The 22457-nt window shown below is 42.7% G+C and overlaps 1 protein-coding gene across 1 annotated transcript in view; it reads left to right on the plus strand.

Annotated features, from left to right (window-relative positions):
* Positions 1-16818, plus strand: part of PARVA (parvin alpha) — a 202872-nt gene extending 186054 nt beyond the window's left edge. The window contains exons 12-14 of the mRNA XM_049781123.1: positions 201-302; positions 961-1033; positions 14871-16818. Coding sequence (XP_049637080.1) covers positions 201-302; positions 961-1033; positions 14871-14947 — 252 coding nt within the window. The 3' untranslated portion in view covers positions 14948-16818. The remainder of the gene's footprint in view (positions 1-200; positions 303-960; positions 1034-14870) is intronic.
* Positions 16819-22457: the final 5639 nt, after the last annotated feature.

Raw genomic sequence — 22457 nt, forward strand, 5'->3', positions numbered from 1 at the left:
GGGGCCTGGGCTAAGAGAGGTAGCCCCGGAGCAGCCTCAAGTGGGCAGTTCTGCTGCAAAGAGACATGGCCTCTGACCCTTGACTTCCATTCTTGCCAGAGGCCCCTCTGGAAACATGGCCTTGAGGTTACATCATGTCGGACTCCCTGGAGGGGGTTCACCTAATGACTCAGTGCTTCTACCTGACTCTCTCCCTCCAGTTTGCAGATGGCGTGTACTTGGTACTTCTCATGGGGCTCCTTGAGGGCTATTTTGTGCCCCTGCACAGCTTCTTCCTGACCCCCGATAGCTTTGAACAGAAGGTAAGTGGAGAAGCAGCAATGGAAGTCCCATTCATAGGGCCTGAACCTCTGTCCACACAGAGGCTTGCAGAGCCATGTGGTTTGGTTTCGTATCTGTCTGAGATTCTTTGTGGTTGGAAGTGGGGCCTGGAGCATAGCTGAGCTGAAAGGAGCTCCTTGTAAAGCCTAGAGCATGCTGCTGGTCAGCTCTCTTTCTCCTTTTAGCCTGGTTCTTTCCCCTCCTCCATTCCTGCTCAGTGTCATGTCCCAGTTTCATCCCTTCCAAGAGGTGACAGGGGTGGTGGCCACAAGCATAGCTGCCTTGAGATCCATACTCAACTAGTTCTTACCCTACTTTGGACCATGAGTATGTGCTTATCTGCCTCTTGAATGCATCCTTGTACCCTTGAATCCCTGCAGTTAACCAAAGAACCAAAGCAGGATGGTGATTTTGATATCTTCAGTCACATGCTCACCTACAGCTTCCTGGGCCTTTAAGTTCTCCCCTTGGCCTGGCCATTTGGGTGGCCTGGGTACTTCTTCATCCCAGCATCTCCTGTGAGCTGGACTTTTGCACCTCAGGCTAGAAAGCTGAATCTTTCCCAGACACAGGCCTTGGGGAACCCAGGGTTCTGCCAATGAATCTCCCATGACCTTGGCCTTATGTTTCTCTTTCCAGGTTCTGAACGTCTCCTTTGCCTTTGAACTCATGCAAGATGGAGGGTTGGAAAAGCCGAAGCCACGGCCAGAAGGTACCTTGTTTTTTCTTTGAGTTGGTGGCACAATGATGAGACAGGGTGAACCCTGCCCCAATCATCCATGACACTGAACAGGTCTCTCATGTTACTATAGAATTTACTATAAGAATTTACTCCTGGAGGCTTCTCTGGCATGAGTATGGGACAGTGGGACCAAGCACATCTGCTCAGCCCTGAAGGTCTCCCAAGAGCTGCAAATCACCAGACCTAAAGAAAAAAGGCATATGAACAATTACCTTTGGGATTGGTGGCATGCGCCCTGAGGATACAGCAGGGAGCAGAGTTGCTGCTTCAGGGAAAGCCCCAGGCCACGTCTCTAGATTCTTTATCTCTGGATGAGGTACAAACCTGCTCAAGAACTGTATCCCAGCCAGGCAAGCTGAGACATTCCACAGGCCACTCTGCTGAGTACGTCCTGACCTCAGCATTCCAACATTGTCTGAGGACCAGGTTGGATGTGTGGGGTTGGGCTGCAAGTGTAAGACTTGGGGGATATTGCAAAAGGAACAGAATGCTCCAGCAGCTTCCCAAGCTCCCATCTAGAGCATATGTGTGCATGTGGGAGGCATGGCTCTGCTGCAGTGTTCTTGGTGTGGACATTTTATTTTCTGCCACTTACTGAAACATTCCGTCTTACCAGCTCTCATGAGTCAACACCGTGTCACAGATAACTTTTCTGTTGACATTGGGTTAGGACATTGAGAGTGCTTATGTGTGGGCACTTCTGTCTATGCTCTCTTCGTTGTTTCCAGGTGAGTGGACAGGCAGGGACAGGGCACTTTTCCTCATGGCTGCCTCTGTCCCCGGTTTACCCACCAAATCTCCACTTGGAGGGATACCTGCTGACTGCTGGAACCCAAGCAAGCATGATGCATGAAGCAGGAAACACTTCATGCCTTCTTCCCAAAGCTGCCCAGGGAAGGAAAGGGATTCAACCAGTCATCCCAACTGAATGGCAGTGATTCCCAGGACCATGAAGAGGCTGAAGTCTCAGGGGGTTGGGGGAGAGGGATCCTCAGAACTGATGCATCACATTACCTGTTAAGGAAAGGGGTGTTTTGATAGAGTCAGTGGCATTGTTTCCCAAAGTGGCACAATACCATTCCTGGGGTAGATGGACACTATAACCCCACAGAGGACAGTAGTCACCTCTGGCGCCACTGTGCATTTTTTTATTGCTTAAAGAAGGTCATTTTTCACAGGAATGCTGAGTGATTTTGTGAGAGGGGGTGGAGGGTTAAATAACATTTGGCATGTATTGGCAAGACCATAAAGATCATAGAGCTTTTTGTGATTGGAGGTTAATATAGAGGAAGGAGTTTGAGACCTGATATGTGAGCAAAATCCCACCTGTGGAGTGACAAGGGGCTTAGTCTGTGACCCAGCCGCAAGTGTGGCATGTCAACCCATGACAGCTCTGGGCTCCAATCTCAGCCAACAACCATGAGACTTGAGGGAACTAATACTCTCAGAGGCTGTGTTTTACCTATAAAAATGAAACAAGTGAATGAAAGCTAGTGAATGTTAGAGGTTTAAATGGCATCATCCTATTGCCTGGTCCTGCACTTGATGGCTCTAAGCAGTGACCTATTTGAATGGAATTTTGAGTATGAATTGAATAATGACTGAAGAGTAAGATGGTGCTAGGTCTGAGAGGCGAAAAGCTTGAATTTGCTTTGGAAGCAGTCAGTGTCCTAGCAGGTTCTTGAGTACTTTAGTGATGAAATCTGAGATCTTCTTGAAAGATCATTTGAAAGGCAATTAGATGTGTGGCCACCTTTAGCACCACTGCTTGGAAGTGAAAGAAGGATCTTAGATTTGGTTGATGATGCAGCCTTGACCAGGTACTACAGAAAGATTGGGGAGTGTGGGAATAACGTTAGAAGTCTTTAACAGATGAAAGATGCTTTACCCAAAGAGAAGAGATGGATGGCAATAGGTAAGCATGTAGAGAAAAGAAAGGGTGAGGTAACAGAAGGTAACACAGGTTGTAAATAACTTACCTGGGTTTGATCCCTGTCATCCCATTTGGTTCCCCAACCACCACTAGGAATGATTCCTGTGTGCAGAGCCAGGAATAACCTCTGATTACCACAGAGATTATCTCCAAAAAGTGAGGATAGAAGGGGCCGTAGTGATAGTGCAGCAGTAGGGCATTTGCCTTGCATGTGGCTGACCCAGGACAGATCTGGGTTCAATTCCTGAGGTCCCATATGGTCCTCCAAAGCCTGGAGCAATTTCTGAGTTCATAGCCAGGAGTAACCCCTGAATGTCACCAGGTGTGGCCCAAAAACCAAAATAAAATAAAATAAAAGTGGGGATAGAATATGGTATTGGTATTGTATGGGAATACCTTTATTCCTGATCTGGAAGAAAAAACGGGCCAAAGCAGAGAGGTGGGTCATGCAGAAATCGATGGGATTCATAACTATCTGTTCTCCTTTTTGGTCACCACTTTTCCTTAATCCCTGGCTACTTCTAAGGAAGCACCTTTCTGGGGGCTCTCTCTGGTAAGGTGCTGTTACTCTCCTGATGCTGCTGAGAATTCTGACATTCTTGTGGCCAGACGACAAACTCCCTGCTTTGTGAAGAGAGATATTGCAGGAACTCATGGCCTGCATTTCTGCTTCCATTTTCCTCAGCATCTTAATAAGAAACTTTCTGTTTCCAGATTGGAACTACTGATATATCCCTTCTGATACTTCCTTTTTGAGACATCTATCTCTCCCAGTATGAATGAATCTCTAGGGACTTGGGAGCATATAGATGACATTTCTATGATAGTTCATTTCCATTATTGAACTGCTCACTATGAAACTTCCTGACCTAAGAGAATGGAAAAACACATCTGTTTTATTTGTTATTATGCTGGCACCATGCCCATGCTGGAAATTTCCAGTGCATAAAGGAGAATTACAATGATATTTTGTGAACTTGTACTTGGTAATACTTATACTCCAGAACTCCCTTTTGTTGCTATGCTTTTACCTAGAAAGTGAGATTTAGTTTTCAGTGGTGTAGTCTTAGCAATAGTGCCAACGTGGGTAATTCTTTAGGGTGTTTCAACGTCAGATTGGCTGTGGCAGATACATTTTTCATAGCAAAATGTTCTTTTTTGTGGGTAGAAGGTCATAAAATATTGGTGTTGTTTAATGTTTTAAGCTGTATTGTACCTTGAAATTCCTGGAAATTTTGAGTTTGCGCATCAGATGTCCTTTTCTTGTTCAGGTTTCATATGTTTTAGTACTTCCATCTATTATAAGTAAAGTGTATTGTCAAGTTCAGAGCCAATAGAGCTATTGAAATATTGACAAGAAGAATGGTTACTTTCTTTTTTTATAGTGAAAAGTTGAAGGACCCCACTTGATGTTGCTAGGGATAAACCTGACTGACTCTTACAGAGAAATCATGCATTCCAGCCCTTTCAACCACCTCCCCAGTACACAGGTGGCTTTTCTAGACCATGTGTCTTCAAATGTTCATGCCTACCTTATTGTTATCACTCAAGTTGATTCATCATTGAATTTGGCTATGGCCCAGCTTAACAAAGGCAGATAGCAGTTAAGAAATTTAATACCAGGCAGGAATGTAGTGTATGTTTAGTAACCAGAAAGAGTATCTAATTTAAGGCATCCAGTAGTTGTGGCCCAACAACTGCAAGTAATGCTGGAAACCCAGGTATATATGATGGCAACTTAGTTCAAGGTAATCAGTTTATTCAGGAAAGGACTTGCTCAGAAGCTAGAAGTATTGGAATCTGTTCAATTTTCCTTTATAGAGAGACTACAGACCATAGAGCAAAGTAAAATTCATTGAACTGATGGTATGAATATAAATGGACACAACCACTTTTGGAAAACAGTTTGTCCTTAGGTAATATTTGTTTCTATTTGTTCAAATCTTTTTATTAGTTGAATTCTGTGCTTTATGATACTGTTTATGATAGTTTCCTGTGCACACAATTCTAACACAATATCCACCACCAAAGTCTGACCTTCTCCCCAGCTTCCCCACCACCAACACAAATTCTATTAGTCCTGTGGATCAATTCTCCTATTGTGTTGCTTTGGGACCTTTGTTTTTACCTTGCTATCTATCTTTAAATTATCTCATGCCACTGAGAATGGCACATATGAAAAATTCTGAAGATTTCTAAGTTAACATGGTAGGCAGAGTGATGCCCCAGAAATGATTATTTCCTAATATCCAGTTAATATAGTACCTAGAAAATACTAACTTTGTAAATATGATTAAGTTGAGACTCTGAGAGAGGATGTGGGTCCTGTGTAATTGCAAAAGACCTTATCTTTCTGTTGGTTTGACTTAGAAAGGGAATATTTCCAGAGAAATGCCAGGTAATTTTTTTTTTCAAAGAAGGGGAATAGAGTGCAAGAGAGTTAGAGTGAGGCCTCAGGAGAAAGATGCTGCCACTATTGCAGATGGAAAGTAACCTTGAGCCAAGGAGTGTGGGCAGCCTCCAGGAACTAGAAAAACAAAGAAAACCAATTCTCTAAAGTTCCAGAAAGAAAGTGCAGTCATGCTTATATCTTTTTTTTTGTTGTTGTCGTTTTTGTTTTTGTTTTTGTTTTGTTTTTCGGGCAATACCCGTTTGATGCTCAGGGGTTACTCCTGGCTAAGCACTCAGAAATTGCCCCTGGCTTGGGAGGACCATATGGGACTCCAGGGATCTAACCACGGTCCTGATTCTTGGCTAGCGCTTACAAGGCAGACACCTTACCTCTAGGGCCACCTTGCCGGCCCCTGTTTTGTTTTTTGTTTTTATGGTTTTTGGGTCACACCCGGCAGTGCTCAGAGGTTACTCCTGGCTCTACGCTCAGAAATCGTCCCTGGCAGGCACGGGGGACCACATGGGATGCCGGGATTCAAACCACCATCCTTCTGCATGGAAGGCAAACGCCTTACCTCCATGCTATCCCGCCGGCCCCTTTTTTATTTGTTTTTTTTTGTTTGTTTGTTTGTTTCATGCTTATATCTTAACTTTATCCCAATGAGACCCATTTTGGATTCTGACCTTGAGAACTATAAAGTATTTTTTCAACAAATTATAATGTTTCCTAACACCAAATTTGCAGTAGTCTATTACAGCAATAATCAGAAGTTTATTCCTTGTCTAGCTCAGTGATACCACTCAAAGGCAGCCATGTCCATCCATCAAAAAACTAACTCAGAACCCAAGAACAGCCAGAAAAGCCTAAACTGGAATTTTCCGCCCTATAGGTCAGCTCAATAAATCAGAATGTGTTGTGTCATGAATGTCACACAATATGAATAATGAAAATAAGAAATAAATAAAAACAAGTTTAGAAATCGGGGAAGGGCCTTCAGTTCCTACAATACGAACATATTTTCTGCAAAGTAGCACGTATTCAGCAGAGTGATTGAATATAATCGCTGTAGGGCCCTGAAAATTCACCTGTAGTGTAAGAATTTATCATTTGGATATTTATTTTATCTCAGTTGAAGAAATATATCTTGAAGCCAGAGTGTTACTAGGAAGGTTTAGGTAAAGTAAGCAGGTAAGGTGCTTACTCTACATGAGACTGACCTGGGTCCAATCCCGTATGAGATCAAATATCCCATATGGCACCCCAATCACTGTCAGCAATAATTCCTGAGTGCAGATCTAGGAATAACCCCTGAGATCACCAGCTGTGACCCCAAAACAAGCCAACCAACAAACAAAACATATATAAAATATCTATATATATAATTATTAATTTTTAAAGTGAACAGCTCAGGCAATAACAAGACTAAATCCTATAAAAAATTTTAGTAAAAGAAAAATATCACAAAAAGTAAAAAAAATAGAAGTTTAATTTTATTTATAGAAAGTATAAGAGAAACCAAATGAAAACCTTGTGTTTAAGGTGCCTGAGTAGTGCATGGACATAGAAGCAAGGACATAATCACCATAAAAGTCAGGATAGTAGTTATCTTTGTGGGGTGAGACAGGATTGTGAGCAGAGAGTTGTGGGGATGCTTCTAAGGCACTGATAAGGTTCTATTTTTGTCATGGATGGGAATAATACGGGGGTTCTCTTCTGAGGATTGTAAACTATATGCCCAGTTTACTTGTATTTTCCAGGCTGCTTTCCATATTTTAAAATGCTTTCCATGGGTAAAGAAGATAGCAGAATCACAAGACAGGTTAACAAGTTCCTTCCCAAAGCCTGGGGAGTAGGGGGGGGGGGGGCGGGGTTTAGGGAACCCTTCAGAGACTGAAAGGGAACATGTGATACTGGGTGCATACAATAGCCAGGCTGGTGTTGCCCTGCTCTCTTAAACCTACACCACTGATGGCCTCCCACATAGGTCAAGGGAGGCACCTGGAACAAGCTTCAGAGAAAAGGCCTAAGTCTGGAAACCCTGGACTCACTATCACGAAACAGCCAGGCCCCTCTTTATAGAGATTCATTCTCTTCTCTGAAGACCTTCCAGGACTTCAGCATCATTTAGATTGTAGCTTCTTGCACTGGGATGTAGTGGGGTCCTGTTTTATAAATCTCTCTATGATTTGTTGTCTGTTCACTGTGGTTTGTATATCTATTTTACTTTTATGTCTACCCAGACCCTCCTAGAAATTTCTTCAAGTTGGAAAGGGGTCATAAATAGAAACACTTTAAGAAGCCCCGACTTAGAGACTTGAACTTATTTGGGATGATTCTGTAATGAAAGAAAACAAAAAACAAAAAACAGGAGCCATACCCCATCCCCACCCTGTAAGAAAGACAGACATGGAGCCCTATCCTCCTGGTTGGAGTCTATTTCCTCCAGGACCTCAGGGAGCCAGAGAGCCTCCACTCTGTGGGTCTCTAAGTAGGAGTCCCACGGAGTGCTGACTGCCTGCTCTCAGAGGTGGCCAGCTAGCACCCCAGGCTCTCAGACCAGTTCTCAGTTGCTAATCAGTTTATTAGGCCAGGGATTTAAAGGGGGCTCTGTTTATCCAGCATGGAGTCACAGTGCATTCTCAGGAATCCAAAGCCCCAATCCGGCTTGAGCTCGCCCACCTACCATGCCTGCCTGGAGCTCTGGGACTCCATTATCTCTGCATTAGCAAGCATTATCTCTGCCTGCAATCCCCCCCTTCCTCCCGGACTGCCTGGCACTGAGGCCCTGTACAGAGGCCTGTTGGGAACAGCCTATGCTTTTCCTAAAAAGCAGGATTTGGTTCATTGTTTTCCAAAGCTGGGAGTGGGGGGTGAGGGGGAGGTGTTTTTGCTGCCAAAATCCAGAAAGTGCTAGAAGCCTTGCATGTACTTGGGAGGACACTTTCTGTTGGTTTGACTTAGAAAGGGAATATTTCTAGAGGGATGCCAGGTAATTTTTTTTTTCCAAAGAAGGGGACCAGAGGCTAAAGAAATGTGGACTAGTTGCTCTGCACATGGCAGTTCTGTTGTTGCTTGGTGTACAGGCCACACCAGTTCCATTTGTGAGCCAAGTGGGAAAATGTGAAGGAGAGAGCCACTCTGAACCAACTTCATGACTCCTCAGTGTTATTCACAAAACCTTGCAGATTTGGAGAAATGAAATTATCTCAACCAAGTCACCCCAGCTTAGGAAAGATGGACTTCAAATTGATTGGCATTAGAATTCAGTGAATCATTTTCTTTTTTTTTTTTGTTTTTTGTTTTTTTTTTTTTTTTTTTTTTTTTTTTTGTTTTTGGGTCACACCCGGCAGTGCTCAGGGGTTATTCCTGGCTCCAGGCTCAGAAATTGCTCCTGGCAGGCACAGGGGACCATATGGGGCGCCGGGATTCGAACCGATGACCTCCTGCATGAAAGGCAAACGCCTTACCTCCATGCTATCTCTCCGGCCCCCCAGTGAATCATTTTCAAACATTCTTCCACTTGGGACATTTTTTATTACAACCTAAAAGTTCATCCGTCTTTCAAAGTAAAATGCAAATCTTCCTGCTTGTATCTGTCCCCACCCCCATGCCCACTGCTTCTACCTCTCATTTATTTGCTCACATTTGACTTCTCCCAATTGGTGCAGGCTGGTTCCCTGAAACTTCTTTCTGCCCCTTAAACTGCTGATCTTCTTAGGAAGAAGTGGTCCTCCCAGCCATCTTTCCTTCCAAGAATTTCTTCTTTGGCTCTCAGAATACTGGACAACCTTGCATCCATTTATGTCTAATTATATTTTAGCCAGCCTACACTTGCCAGGTTCTGAGCCTGGCACTGAGATGAATTGTGTATTGCTTATCATCCAGAACAGTAGAAGATTCTATCAAAGACACACACCCACACATGCACACACACGCGAGCACACACCCACACACACACACACACACACACACACACACACACACACACACACCACTGACATAGAGCTATAGCGAGCACTGTGAAAGAAGAGCTGAGAATTTAAACATAAACAGGCACCTTTGGGAGCAGGAAGGCCAGGGAAATGTGAGCTCCATATTGTTGGGACTGAGGAGGTGGTCCAGAACTGCACATTAGGAGCAGTAGAAGGCAGACAATGCGAGCAGTTAGTACTTAGAAAATGAGGGGACCTGGGCCCGGAGTGATAGCACAGCAGTTGGACATTTGCCTTGCATGCAGCCAACCCGGGACGGACTTGGGTTCCCAATATCCCACATGGTCCCCGAGCTACCAAGTGCAATTTCTGAGCACAGAGCCAGGAGTAACCCTGAGTGCTGCCAGGTGTGGCCCAAAAACCTAAATAAAGGATAAAATGACTAATAATAAAAAAAAGAAAAGAAAATGAGGAAACCAAAGCTAAAATGAGGCTAGGAAGACGAGTTAAGGTCAGAGTGCACTGGGCAAAACTGTCATCTAGGAATTGAATGTTAAGTGAAATGAATGAGCATCCATGAAAACTGGAGTACATGTCTCCAAGGGAATCACTTGTTTGATGAATATGCTATATGGAGTTGTGTCATGCACATCCTTACCTGAGACCAAGCTGTCTCTTTCCAGTCAGTAAGATAAACTGGAGAGATCACGGGCTTAAAGGAGCTCAGCTAGGAGCCTGTTAGAATAATACCACTCTATCCTCTTCCCTCTTCCCCCTTTATCCTACTTTGAAAAACTTACCTTTGCCTCTCTTTGTCTTTCCATCAATTCCCCTGAGTACTTTCTAAACTTTGAGTTTAATGAAAGGACTGTCATATATGATCAAAAGATCCCACAATAAATAAATAAAAAACTTTTGTATGTTAAAGTAAATCACCAGTAAAATGAAGAGACAGCCACATATGGGATAAAATATTTGCACACACATCTGAGAAGTTAATAATGTCCAATAGAAAGAACTCATGTAACACAACAGCAAATATGATTTTAAAATGAGTTATTTCTGAGCAGACAGCCAGAAGTAACCCCTGAGCATCGCTGGATATGGCTCAAAAACCAAAAAATAAAAAAATAAAATGAGTTATCTCTTGGGGCTGGATAGCATGCAGAAGGACAGTGGTTCGAATCCCAGCATCCCACATGGTCCCTTGAGCCTACCAGGAGCGATTTCTGAGCGTGGAGCCAGGAGTAACCCCTGAGCGCTGCCAGGTGTGACCCAAAAACTAAAAAAAAAAAATGTTATCTCAAAAATTTTTGAAGAAGAAATATAAATCCCTGGTGTATTGATTTTAAATATAGACTACTAGGTTAGGGTGAGACCTTTCTCAGCATGGCACCTGTAGCCCCTTGGCGGGAGGGTCTAAAGGCTGCAGGATAATAGTAGAGAGATTCACAGTCAGTTGAAGTTTCAGGAGCTTTATTACACAGGCCTAACCATCATGTGCGTTTCTCCACATGGCTTCTATGCTAAGCTTTTTTTTTTTTTTTTTTTTTTTTTGTGTGTGTGTGGTTTTTTTGGGTCACACCCGGCAGTGCTCAGGGGTTATTTCTGGCTCCAGGCTCAGAAATTGCTCCTGGCAGGCACAGGGGACCATATGGGGCGCCAGGATTTGAACCGATGACCTCCTGCATGAAAGGCAAACGCCTTACCTCCATGCTATCTCTCCGGTCCCCTATGCTAAGCTTTTTAAAGCAGCCTCCTTCAGCTGCCTTCCACCCATTCCTGATGCATCTGCCCTCGCTCCTCTCCTCAGCCAACCCAATTATTCTCTATTTCAAGCAGCAGCCCCTCTTAGGTGTGTGTGGGTCTGACCATCCAGGTGGGGATAAACAGGAAGTTGAGGGAGGGGTAACAGATACCTAAGAGGTACCAAAATATCAGTATCACTAAACAATATCAATATCACTAATGATCAGGAAACTGTAAAACCACAAGATAAAAACTCAACACTTTGCGGTTGGAGAGATAGCATGGAGGTAGGGTATTTGCCTTGCATGCAGAAGGAAGGTGGTTTGAATACCAGCATCCCATAGGGTCCCCCGAGCCTGCCAGGGGCGATTTCTAAGCATAGAGCCAGGAGGAACCCCTGAGCGCTGCTGGGTGTGACCCAAAAATCAAAAAAAAAAATCGCACTTTTTAGAAATATCAAAAAAATGGGGCCGAAGAGATAGCATGGAGGTTAGGCATTTGCCTTTCATGCAGGAGGACGGTGGTTCGAATCCCGGCATCCCACCCCTGAGCACTGCCAGGTGTGACCCAAAAACAAACAAACAAACAAAAAGATATCAAAAAGACAAGAAATAAAATGTGTTGAGCAAGCTGTAGAGAAAGGGAACTCTTGTGCACTGTTGGAGAACATTTAAATTCATGATGTCATTATAGAAAATTACGTCTATTCTACAAATAATTAAGAATATAAGTACCATGTGACCCAGCTATCCCTTACTGGATATTTATCCACATTATATAAAATCTCCTTCAAAGAGGGCTGGATCGGTGGCCCACGCTAGCCTAGGATGGACCTAGGTTCGATCCCCCGGTATCCCATATGGCCCCCCAAGTCAGGAGCAATTTCTGAGCACATAGCCAGGAATAAACCCTGAGCGTCACCGGGTGTGGCCCAAAAAAACAAAAACAAAACCTACTTCAAAGAGATCTATGCTTTCCCATATTCATAGCAGATTATTCATAGTGCCAAGAGTTAGAGATAATCAAGTGTCTAATGACAGATAAGTAAAGATAAATGAATTCTGCCATCTGCAACAACATGGATGGAACATAGATGAATTACATACACTTAGTGAATTAAGTCATGGATAAAGAAACATAATATTATTTTACTACTGTAGTTCATAAAGATAGGTACAGTAGGTAAAGGGCTTGCCTTGAATATAGTCAATCTGAGTTCAATCTCCAGTATGCCATATGTTTCTCCAAGCCTTGAGAAGCCAGAAGTAAACCCTGAGCACCACAGGATGTTCCCCCAAAAGCAAAACAAAGAAAAACTTCATAAGTGAACAAAATAAAATCAGGCTCACTATCAGGACAAAATAGTGCTTACCAGAAGGGAAAGGGTAGTTGTGTTAAACCAATGGAAAATTGGGTAAAAGGTTATGTATGGCAATGATGAATGGATAGGAATAGAGGATATGGAAAGAGGATAGGGTTGTATATACAGATCTTGACATATTACCAACTATTTCCATTTTTTAATATTATCCAAACAAAACTTATAAAATAAAATAAATCATGGGAATTGTAATGTACAGAATGGATGGCAGGTATATTTTAAAAATAATAAAATGGAAGTTGAACCAGCATCAGGAATCGGCCCAAAGTCATAGGAATCCTGCTGACCAAGACTGGAAGATAATGGGTGATGCAGCAGGAGCAGAGCTGAGATACTAGGCAGAGTTCCAGGTAGACGCTCATTCATGTATTCCAATCAATAGGGGAGAAGAAGAAGAGTGGTCTCTGAGAACACCTGGACCATCACAAGAGATCTTCTAGTCAGGCCCAGCTGGAGTCCAGCAGGATTGAGGAACCACTGATAACGAACCATCTGGGGGAGGGGGTATCCAGAATGAGGAAAACCCCAACGACGTTCACTTAGAGTCGCTTTCTATGGAACCTGCGTGTGCCTGGTGTGACAGCACAGTGACAAGAGGCCCCAGACTGGCCTAGACTCTGCCTGGTCTTGAGAGCTCCTTGTTCCTCTTGATCAGGGTGTTACTGAAGTCCTGACATTCTCCAGGCCCTTCTACTCCAGAAAGTCAGCCTATTCCCCGCCTACTTTTGAGTCCCAGCTCATTTAATTCTTTTCTCTTAAACATTTACCTTGTCTGACCTCTACAATCACATCTTTTAAATCATTTTTGGTGTAAAAAATATTTCATATTCAGCCAGGTGCATAAAAATGAATGTATAAGTAAAAAATACTATCCAGCAGGCCATCATGGAACCACTACCCAGCTAAAGAAAGAGCCATCCTAGCTCTCAAAGTTCCTCCCAGCTTTGTGCCCTTTGGGAGTGTAATCGCTCTTTTCTAGAGATATAGCTACTCTCAACTTTTATTAGCTACCAACTTGCTTTACTTTTTCCTTATGATTTTATTACCTACCTCTGCGTTCTGAAACTATGGGCAGTTCCTTTCCTCTCCTATTTATATTTTCTCTAGTTCTTCAAAGACATATCCTCCCAAGGGAAAGACAGATCGGAAAGGGTTCATGTCAAGGATGATACAAAGTGGAGGAGGCAGTTTGGAAGAGGTACCATAAGAGAGTGACCAGTAATTAGAAGAGAGGACATGGTCACAGAAAAGATCTGGATAGCCATAATTCTAGTGCAGTGGGAAGGATGCTTGCCTTGCATGTGACTGACCTAGTTCAATCTCCAGCAACCCATATAATCCTCCTAATTCACCAGGAGTAACTCCTGGTGCAGAGCCAGGAGTAAGCACCACTGGTTGTGGCCCAAAACCCCAAAAAAGAATTTTTTTTTTGGTTTTTTGGCCACACCCGTTTGACGCTCAGGGGTTACTCCTGGCTATGCGCTCAGAAATCGCCCCTGGCTTGGGGGGACCATATGGGACGCCAGGAGATCAAACCGAGGTCCATCCTATGCTAGCGCTTACAAGGCAGACACCTTAACTCTAGCGCCACCTTCCCGGCCCCTTTTTTTTTTTTTTTTTTTTTTTTGGGCCACACCCGGCAGTGCTCAGGGGTTACTCCTGGCTGTCTGCTCAGAAATAGCTCCTGGCAGGCACGGGGGACCATATGGGACACCGGGATTCGAACCAACCACCTTTGGTCCTGGATCTACTGCTTGCAAGGCAAACGCCACTGTGCTATCTCTCCGGGCCCCCAAAAAAGAATTTTAAAAAGAAAAAGAAATAAAGTTCTGGAAACTACAGTGGAGTGACCCTGGACATATAAACGCTGGACAATGCAGCTGACTCCGTCCATAGTCTGAAGCTGGTATCCCCTGGTGCCATATTTACCAACCACTCTCTGATAGATACATGTCTGTATATTCTGGGACCCACACCCTGAATCCCATTCTCTGCTGGTGCTCCACACCCTTCCCCTCCTCCAACCACTCCTGGTTGGCTCTGAGTGGAGGTTAAAGGCAGGGAGAAAAGAGCCTATGGGATAGGATAGACTTGGGAGACCGAGCCAAAAGCAGTTTACTTCTCACCAGAACTGCGGTGCTTCCTGGTTTAGTGGTGAGAGGTAAAATTTTCCTCCCAGATTGTTCTTTGAATTCCCCACACCACAGACCATTGGCCATCTGTTCCAGGCATTTCAGACAGACTTTCCTCCCAGAGGATTGGGAACTCCTAAGAAACCCCATGATTGGGAGTGAGAAAAAACACCCCCACAAAGAGCATGCTGGACATACGAAGTGGGCGGTTAGTAGAAGGTGTCCAAAATGTTGATTCTGGGTCACATGATCCCTCTGATGCCCTTTGTGCTTGTGTTTCCCACACAGATATTGTCAACTGTGATCTGAAGTCCACTCTGCGGGTATTGTACAACCTCTTCACCAAGTACCGGAATGTGGAGTGAGGCGCAGTGGTAGCCTATTTTCCAGTCTGCCTTTCCCTGCTTATTCCTGTCTCCTGCTCAGTGCTCGCCCACGGTCAAGCTTCAAGACAGAGACTGTGGGAACCAAAATCAGGAAGGAAATGATCAATAACTCAGTGGTACTAACAGACACTTCCCAGATCCTGGATCTGATTCCAAAACAGCCTGGGACGTTTGGCACCATCCCAAGGCCAGGTCTAACATTTTGCTCAGCATGATTTTGGGCCCACACACCTACTCACCCACCAAAGATGAAAATCAATATAATACTTATCACTGAATGCGTGTTGAAACAAAACATGTACCAAGTCATTTGTTCTCCTGACTCCTATTGAAACCAGTGTTGCAATTCCCTTTAACAAACAAGGAAACTGAGGCACAGAAAGGCTAAGTGACTTGCCAGAAGCCGGTATTTATTTTTCCTAAGTAACATATTTGTTAATCACTAACCAATAAGATAGCTTTCTTTGCCCATTCTCTAGTTGTGTGAGTCAATGCCCACACCTGCCTCTTCAAAGAGAGAAGCCCCTTGAGCTCACCACCAGACAGGCTAGGTCAGGGCTTAGTGATTCACACTGAAATTGGCAAATCAAACTAAACCCAATTAATAGTGTGTGTGTGGCAGGAGTCATGTCCCTCAACTCCTTTGTAGAAATGAAAATTACTCTTAATTCCTTCAGATTTGTAATAACCCCATTCTCTGGTTTCAGGGTGACATTTGGGAAGGATTCTGTTTAAAATTAATGGAGTGGCACATTTTGCAGCCTTTTTGCTTGATTGCATGTAATGGAAATGCCCTATATTTTCCTGCAAAATAAGTACTCAATTCATTATCGTTAGGCAAATGTACAATCTACTCAGGCACAGCGGAGAGCTGGGCACAGGCCCATGTAAGCATGGCTAGGGAAGTAGGGCTCTTCAACAGGGACCCTTGAACTGTAAAGAAAGCAACTCCTTTTGCCTTCTAATTGATCATTTAGACCATTTCTGGCTCAGTCTGCCCACATGCAATTACCAGCTAATTCAGGCAAGGAAAAAAAAAATCTAAGTCATTTAGACCCAAGCCAAGCAGTTTCCTTGTGTGGGTTACTCATGGACTTGCGGTTGCTTTTATCCCTCGACATGAACCCAACTCTGAAATGCAAGTCAAGGCCCTTGTTGTCCTACAGGGACAGGAAAGGGGCTGGTATAAAGGTATCTGGGGACAAGTGTGGAGTTGAAATAGTTGCATACTTAACATATATAGGAAAACCCTGAGACAGAAGGCCAGGGTTGTGGGACTTAACACTTATCTACACAATTGACCCATGCCTTGGGATGAATCATTTGTACTGATATTAGAGCTTCATTATAGATTTTTTTCCTTAAATATTCCAGGTGGATACCAGTCTGTATGCCCACCTCCAAAAGTCAGCCTACTTTGCCACTATTTAGCCCATTGCACAAAGCTTCTATTTACTTTAAGGAATTAATTTTGAGCTGTATCGTCTTATCCAAAGATGGGGCACCCTTATTATTCAAAACAGTTCTATCCAGATTCTCAACATTCCTTACAGCCTGTATACAGCCTATCTGCAGTAAATCAGAACTCATAACCTTTAGACAAACTACTTCTTTTGCTCTGTGCTTTAGAGTTGTTTACTGTTAGCCTGATGAACATGTAATCTGTAAAGACAGTGTTTAATCTTGTACCAGTTGATGGAAAAGAATATAATTCTGTTTTACATAATTGATGAAATATTACATTTTTTCATTATCAATATTAGTATAATGTTTCTGTTTGTTCACTGAAAACAGGCCTCATTTATTTAGAAAGTCGGTTATTGAGATTAAAGATTGAAATCTTTGACTCAGTCTAGCATGCCAGTCTGTGACAATTCTGTCATCTCATTTAGAGTATTTCCTGTAGATTCCAGAATCTTCTTAATGCATGGCATGTTTTTTGAAAGGAGGAAAAGGCAGCAGAACAAAAAATAAACCATATATCTTCATAAAAATCAAGGATCATGACTTAGGTTTACTGGATCTTTTTGTTCCTTTTTCTTTTTTAAATTTAATAATTATAAAAATAGTGCAAAGTTTAAAAATAGCTATTTGTGAAAAAAATTAATCTCCTTCCCCTGCCCCAGAACTAATACCACTCCCCAGGAGCAAATATTTGGGGTTCTTAGATTCACTTCTAGAAATACTCTAGCTGTAAAAAGCATAATATGTATAAAATCACTGGGATTTTTGTTTGTACATTAATGGCAACTCAATGTACTGACATTCACAATGATTTTTAAAATTAGTACATCTTAGAAATTGTTTTCAACTAAAGTCCCTCTTATTTTAAAAATTCTAATATGAGTACTTTGTAAACCCAAATTCTCACCTCATTGAATTGATCTAGAAAATGGGGAGTCCTTCCTATAGGATGTAATCACTGCCTAAGTGGTGATTTCAGAGTATTGGGGTTGCAGAAGGTTGGAGCAGGGGCGTTTTACGTAAGACTTATATCATGTATCCTCAACTTAAGAACTAAATCTGGCCTGGAGACATAGCATGGAGGTAGGGCATTTGCCTTGCATGCAGAAGGACAGTAGTTGGAATCCCGGCATCCCATATGGTTCTCCGAGCCTGCCAGGAGTGATTTCTGAGCATAGAGCCAGGAGTAAGCCCTGAGTGCTGCCAGGTGTGACCCAAAAACGAGAGAGAGAGAGAGAGAGAGAGAGAGAGAGAGAGAGAGAGAGAGAAGAGGAGAGAGAGAGGAAGAGGAAGAGGAGAGGAGAGGAGAGGAGAGGAGAGGAGAGGAGAGGAGAGGAGAGGAGAGGAGAGGGAGAGAGAGAGGAGAGGAGAGAAAGAGAGAGAGAAGAGGAGAGGAGAGGAAGAGAGAGAGAGAGGAGAGGAGAGAGAGAGGGAGGGAGGGAGGGAGGGAGGGAAGGAGGGAAGGGAGGAAGGGAGGAAAGGAAGAAGGAAGGAAAGGAGGAAGGAAGGAAGGAAGGAAGGAAGGAAGGAAGGAAGGAAGGAAGGAAGGAAGGAAGGAAGGAAGGAAGGAAGGAAGGAAGGAAGGAAGGAAGGAAGGAAAGGACTAGATTCTTCAGTGCTGGAGAGACAATACAGGAGGTAAGGCACTTGCCTCGCATTGATTGCAACACTTACAAACAAGTCTGGTTTGAACCCGTAGTACCAGTACCTAGTACTCCTAGTATTTAGGAGTTACTCCAGGAAAATAGACTGACGCCAGAAAATAGAGTATGAGTCCTGCCAGGTATGATCCCAAAACCCCCAAAAAATACAAAAATGAAAAAACTATATCTTTTTGGGATTGTTGTAGTATGATGTATACAGTGTGGACTTCTGTTGTAATATGACTAGGCCTTCTAAAGCACTGGTAGTTATCAAGTGCTCTGTGTATGGTATTCTGCTACAAACCCAGTCACCATGCAAAAATACCCATTCTCTCAAAAGGCTTCCATTTCATTTCACATGTGTAGGCCCCATGTTGACATTTCCAAAATCTGGAAGAAGTACTCTTTATCAGCACATCAGTGTTGCCTAAGTTGGTTGAAATTTGTAATTGCTATCCTTGGTACTTTTTAATTATGAATTACTGTCCACTTAGCTTTATCATTATCAGTTTATTTTGTTGTGGGTTGCTTGGTTAACCCTACAGAATATATTGAAACTCATTTGCATCAATAGTATCTGGGACTATAATTATCCAATAAGTAGACTCTAAGACATGTGTATATTGTGGTTCAACTACGAGTCATCCATACTCCAGTGCTAGGGAAGATGTATACATAATCCACTGCCCTCCACAAATTATCACTAATTTATTTTTCCACTGGAAAATAAGATTAGATGGAGTTGATAGGTCAAGTAGTTTTGCCCTAAGTTGAAACCGATCAAAAATCATTTGAGATCCTTGCCTGTAATGCAGCCTCACTTCAAGAATTCTACCTACATCAAACATTGTACACAAGCAAGAAGGATATATATTAACTGAAGCTATCATGCAGGCAATCTTCCCCATATAAATTTCACTCAGCTATGTTAGGAAATGCAAGAATTGTTGGGAATATTGAGACAGGTTTGTGACCTACTTTGACCTCTGAATGCTGGGTACTAAGTAGACTCACTAGTTCAGATCCCTGTTTCCACACACCATCGTTCCAGTACTCAAAGGTTCTGGTCCCAGCAGAAAACAAGCAAGCATACAGAAGATGCATGCTGTCATAATAACAAAGACCAAACAAGTTTTGATTATTTTTTTCTTTTCCTTGAAAAATTAAGCCTACAGTAACTCTAAAATTATCTTGGGCTTCCTTCTTTCCTACATATATGTACATGTATATTACTGTGTGTGTGCTTATATGATGTATGCATATGTTTATGATGATAGCAAGGCTAAAATAAGTATGTTCTAGGCAGCCTGAACAACCATGTACCATTCCTGAAGATTTTGCAGATTTCAGATTTTCAGATAGGAAGTGTTAATGCAACTCTTGAAAATACCTTCTGCAGGATAGTGGCTATCATATCACCTTTCAGGCCATAGAGATAATCATAGTGGGTAAGGAACTTGTCCTGCATACAGAATACCCAGGTTCAATCCTCAGCAGCCCATGTGGTCACCTGAGCATGCCAGATGTAATTCCTGAGCCAGGAAGAAAGCCCTGAGACAGTAAGTAAGCCCTGAGCATCACCAGGTGTGGCCCAAAAAACAAACAAAAAACTCATCTTTAATTGATGTTAGACTAATTAAAATAAAACTCACTGTTGTGGGCATTGGTTTTTCTTTTTTTATTTTCCTAATGCGCCTCTAATATGATATTTGTTATAACTCTCAAAGGGAGATGAAAGAGGATCTGTCCAGTCAAGTTGGACCATGGAACTTATTTGCTTCCTGAGAAGGTTGTTGATTGAATCCTGTAGATCCCATCCATTCATTGAGCCAATTGGCCATAAGTGCAACAGAACATACTCAGAGTTTGTGGCATTGTGTGTGATGGCAGGGAGGGTGTGTGTGTGTATGTATGAAAGCATCCACTGGCATATAAGATTGAGCACAGAGCTCACAGTCTGATGGCAGAAATGCAAGAAAAATAACCGAAATCACTTGTACTTACAAACTGGTGGCTTCTATGGAAAAGTATAAAACGCTATGTTGAAGCTTAGATCATCATTTAGATGTTTAGGTCAAGAAAGGTCTCTTGGAAAAGTGACATTTTAAATAGAAGGGAGGAGTTTCAGAGTCACACCAAGCAATGCTCGGGGCAATTCTTGGTTCTCTGTTTAGGAATGAGTGCGTGGTGATGCTCAGTTGAACGTAAGTCCTGACAGATTACCAAGAGATTACCAAGAGACAAAGCAAACACCATAACCGTTGTAATATCTCTCCAGCCTGGAAAAGTGACATTTTACATAACATTTGAATCATAATGCATCTCAAGTGAAGATCTTGCTGCTTTTCTCTGAAATGGGATGGAAAAGGCTTCAAAGTCAGAAGACTTGAGCCCTGAAGGGATTAGCAGTAGTACATGGAGGGGTGAGAAGAGGTCTCAGAGCAGAGGTCTCAGCTGATTTTGTCACTATGTGGGGCAGGCTTCAGGTCTGTGTGGGAGTTTAGGGAAGAAAAGATGTCAGAAAGGAAGGAAGAAAAGAGGTGCAGAGTAGGAGAGGACTGAATGAGGCAGCTGGCCTGAAGTAAAGAAAAGGAGTACTCTGATTGCTCTCCTGAAACCAATGCCTCCAACATCCTCAGCACTAAGGAGCCCTGCTCACTTCCTGCCTTCCTGTTTAGTGAGGAGAGGTATTGCCCTCTAAGGTGTCCTTGGAAGGCCAGACAAGAAGAAAACTTGCAGAGTGAAGGAGATGATTTCATTTCCCAAAATCGTGAATCTGCGTGAACTGCAGTGGCTCGAGTTCCTAACCTATTCTGAAAAACCTACCAGAAGGAAGGAGGGTGTCATGCTTCATGGTTGGTGTCTTAAAAAATATTTTTCATCAGACGAAATAATATAATTTGCACTGGGGTTTGAAATGCCAGAAACAGAAATATTTGGGATTTTGGAAATATTGGAAAACCCCTCTTGATTGGAAAACAGCTCCATGGGTGCCTACACAAGATGGGGCTTTTTTCTTTTCAAGGTCTCCTGTCCTGAGCAATCTGAATTCTTGCCTGGAGGTGCCACACTCCCTCTCCACGACTGCACAAGTATGGATAACTTGGCATTTAAAAGGGCATTTAGGAAATTATGAGAATCCCCAATGATTAAGATAGATGATATTTTATCAGTGAAAATGACTTTTCATTTTTTGCTATTGATTTTCATGTTTTCACATCTTCAGATGTGATTTGTTACCCCAGGGCGACATTCCAAGACACACAAACGCCATTACAGCAACCGTTTTAAAGAGGTTTATGTTTTATTGAGGTGGACAGGACAATAGATAAATATTTAATCTATGACACGTTTGCTTTGTATGGTAGCTAAACTTGAGGCTGCACAGTGCCCAAGCTATTCTATATCTTCCTGGAAAGGCAAATAATGGTTTCCCATCTGTGCAGAGAAACATAGAGCCTTCCTTTTGCAAACTTTTGGTGTTTCTGAAAGCACCTTCTGGAAACCTTTTGCCACTCAAGCTTTAAAAGTTATCCCATCATCTAATGGGTGGTGTTCTTTACATGACTGAAACCCAAACAACACAATCATGTATGTAATCAAGGTGTTTAAATAAAAAATATATATTAAAAAAAAAAAAACAAAATAAAACTGAACTACAAATAAAAAAAAGTTATCCCATCTTTCTTTTTTTGCCATGCTATGGTAGAATACAAATAAATGTTCACAGAAGTGGGCACATTTGACCTAAAACAATCAACAGTAAGATAACAATCATTGAGCAACTGCTACAAAGGTTTCTGAGGCCTTCTCTCAGCCCTGGTTGTACACTTTGAGAAAGGGAGTTATATTCTTGGTGCCCCATCTGTTCCTGTATGTCCTGTGTCCTTGGTTTTCATAGACAATGCCCTCCCATCCCTGCAATGGAATGACATGGTGACCAGACCATGATCCAGCCAGAAGGAGATCAAGTCATTGCCAGTGGGATTTCAACCTCCTCACCACCACCACTCAGTCAGGGAGTCCAACAGATTTTGTCAGTTTTATCCATCTTCACTGATAAAATTCTCTGCCTGCATATTCTCATGTATCTATTGAATATCTCTCTCCTCTCTCTCTTTTTGTCTCTCTTTTTTTGAGCCACGTCTGAAAGTGCTCAGGACTTAATCCAAGTTTAGTAATGAGGGTCACTCCCATCAATGCTTGGGGGACCATTTGGTGTCAAGGATCAAGCCTGGGCCTTACACATATGCACAGTGTGCGTTAGCCCCTTGAAGTATCTCTCTAGGTGACTTTCTGACCTGCTTGCCTTTGGTGTGATGATGGCTCACACATAGAGAAGTTTCTCTCCTGCTCTTTTTTATGGTAGTTCCGATTCCCAT

Source organism: Suncus etruscus, chromosome 9 (genome assembly GCF_024139225.1).
Source record: "Suncus etruscus isolate mSunEtr1 chromosome 9, mSunEtr1.pri.cur, whole genome shotgun sequence".
Classification (NCBI taxonomy): domain Eukaryota; kingdom Metazoa; phylum Chordata; class Mammalia; order Eulipotyphla; family Soricidae; genus Suncus; species Suncus etruscus.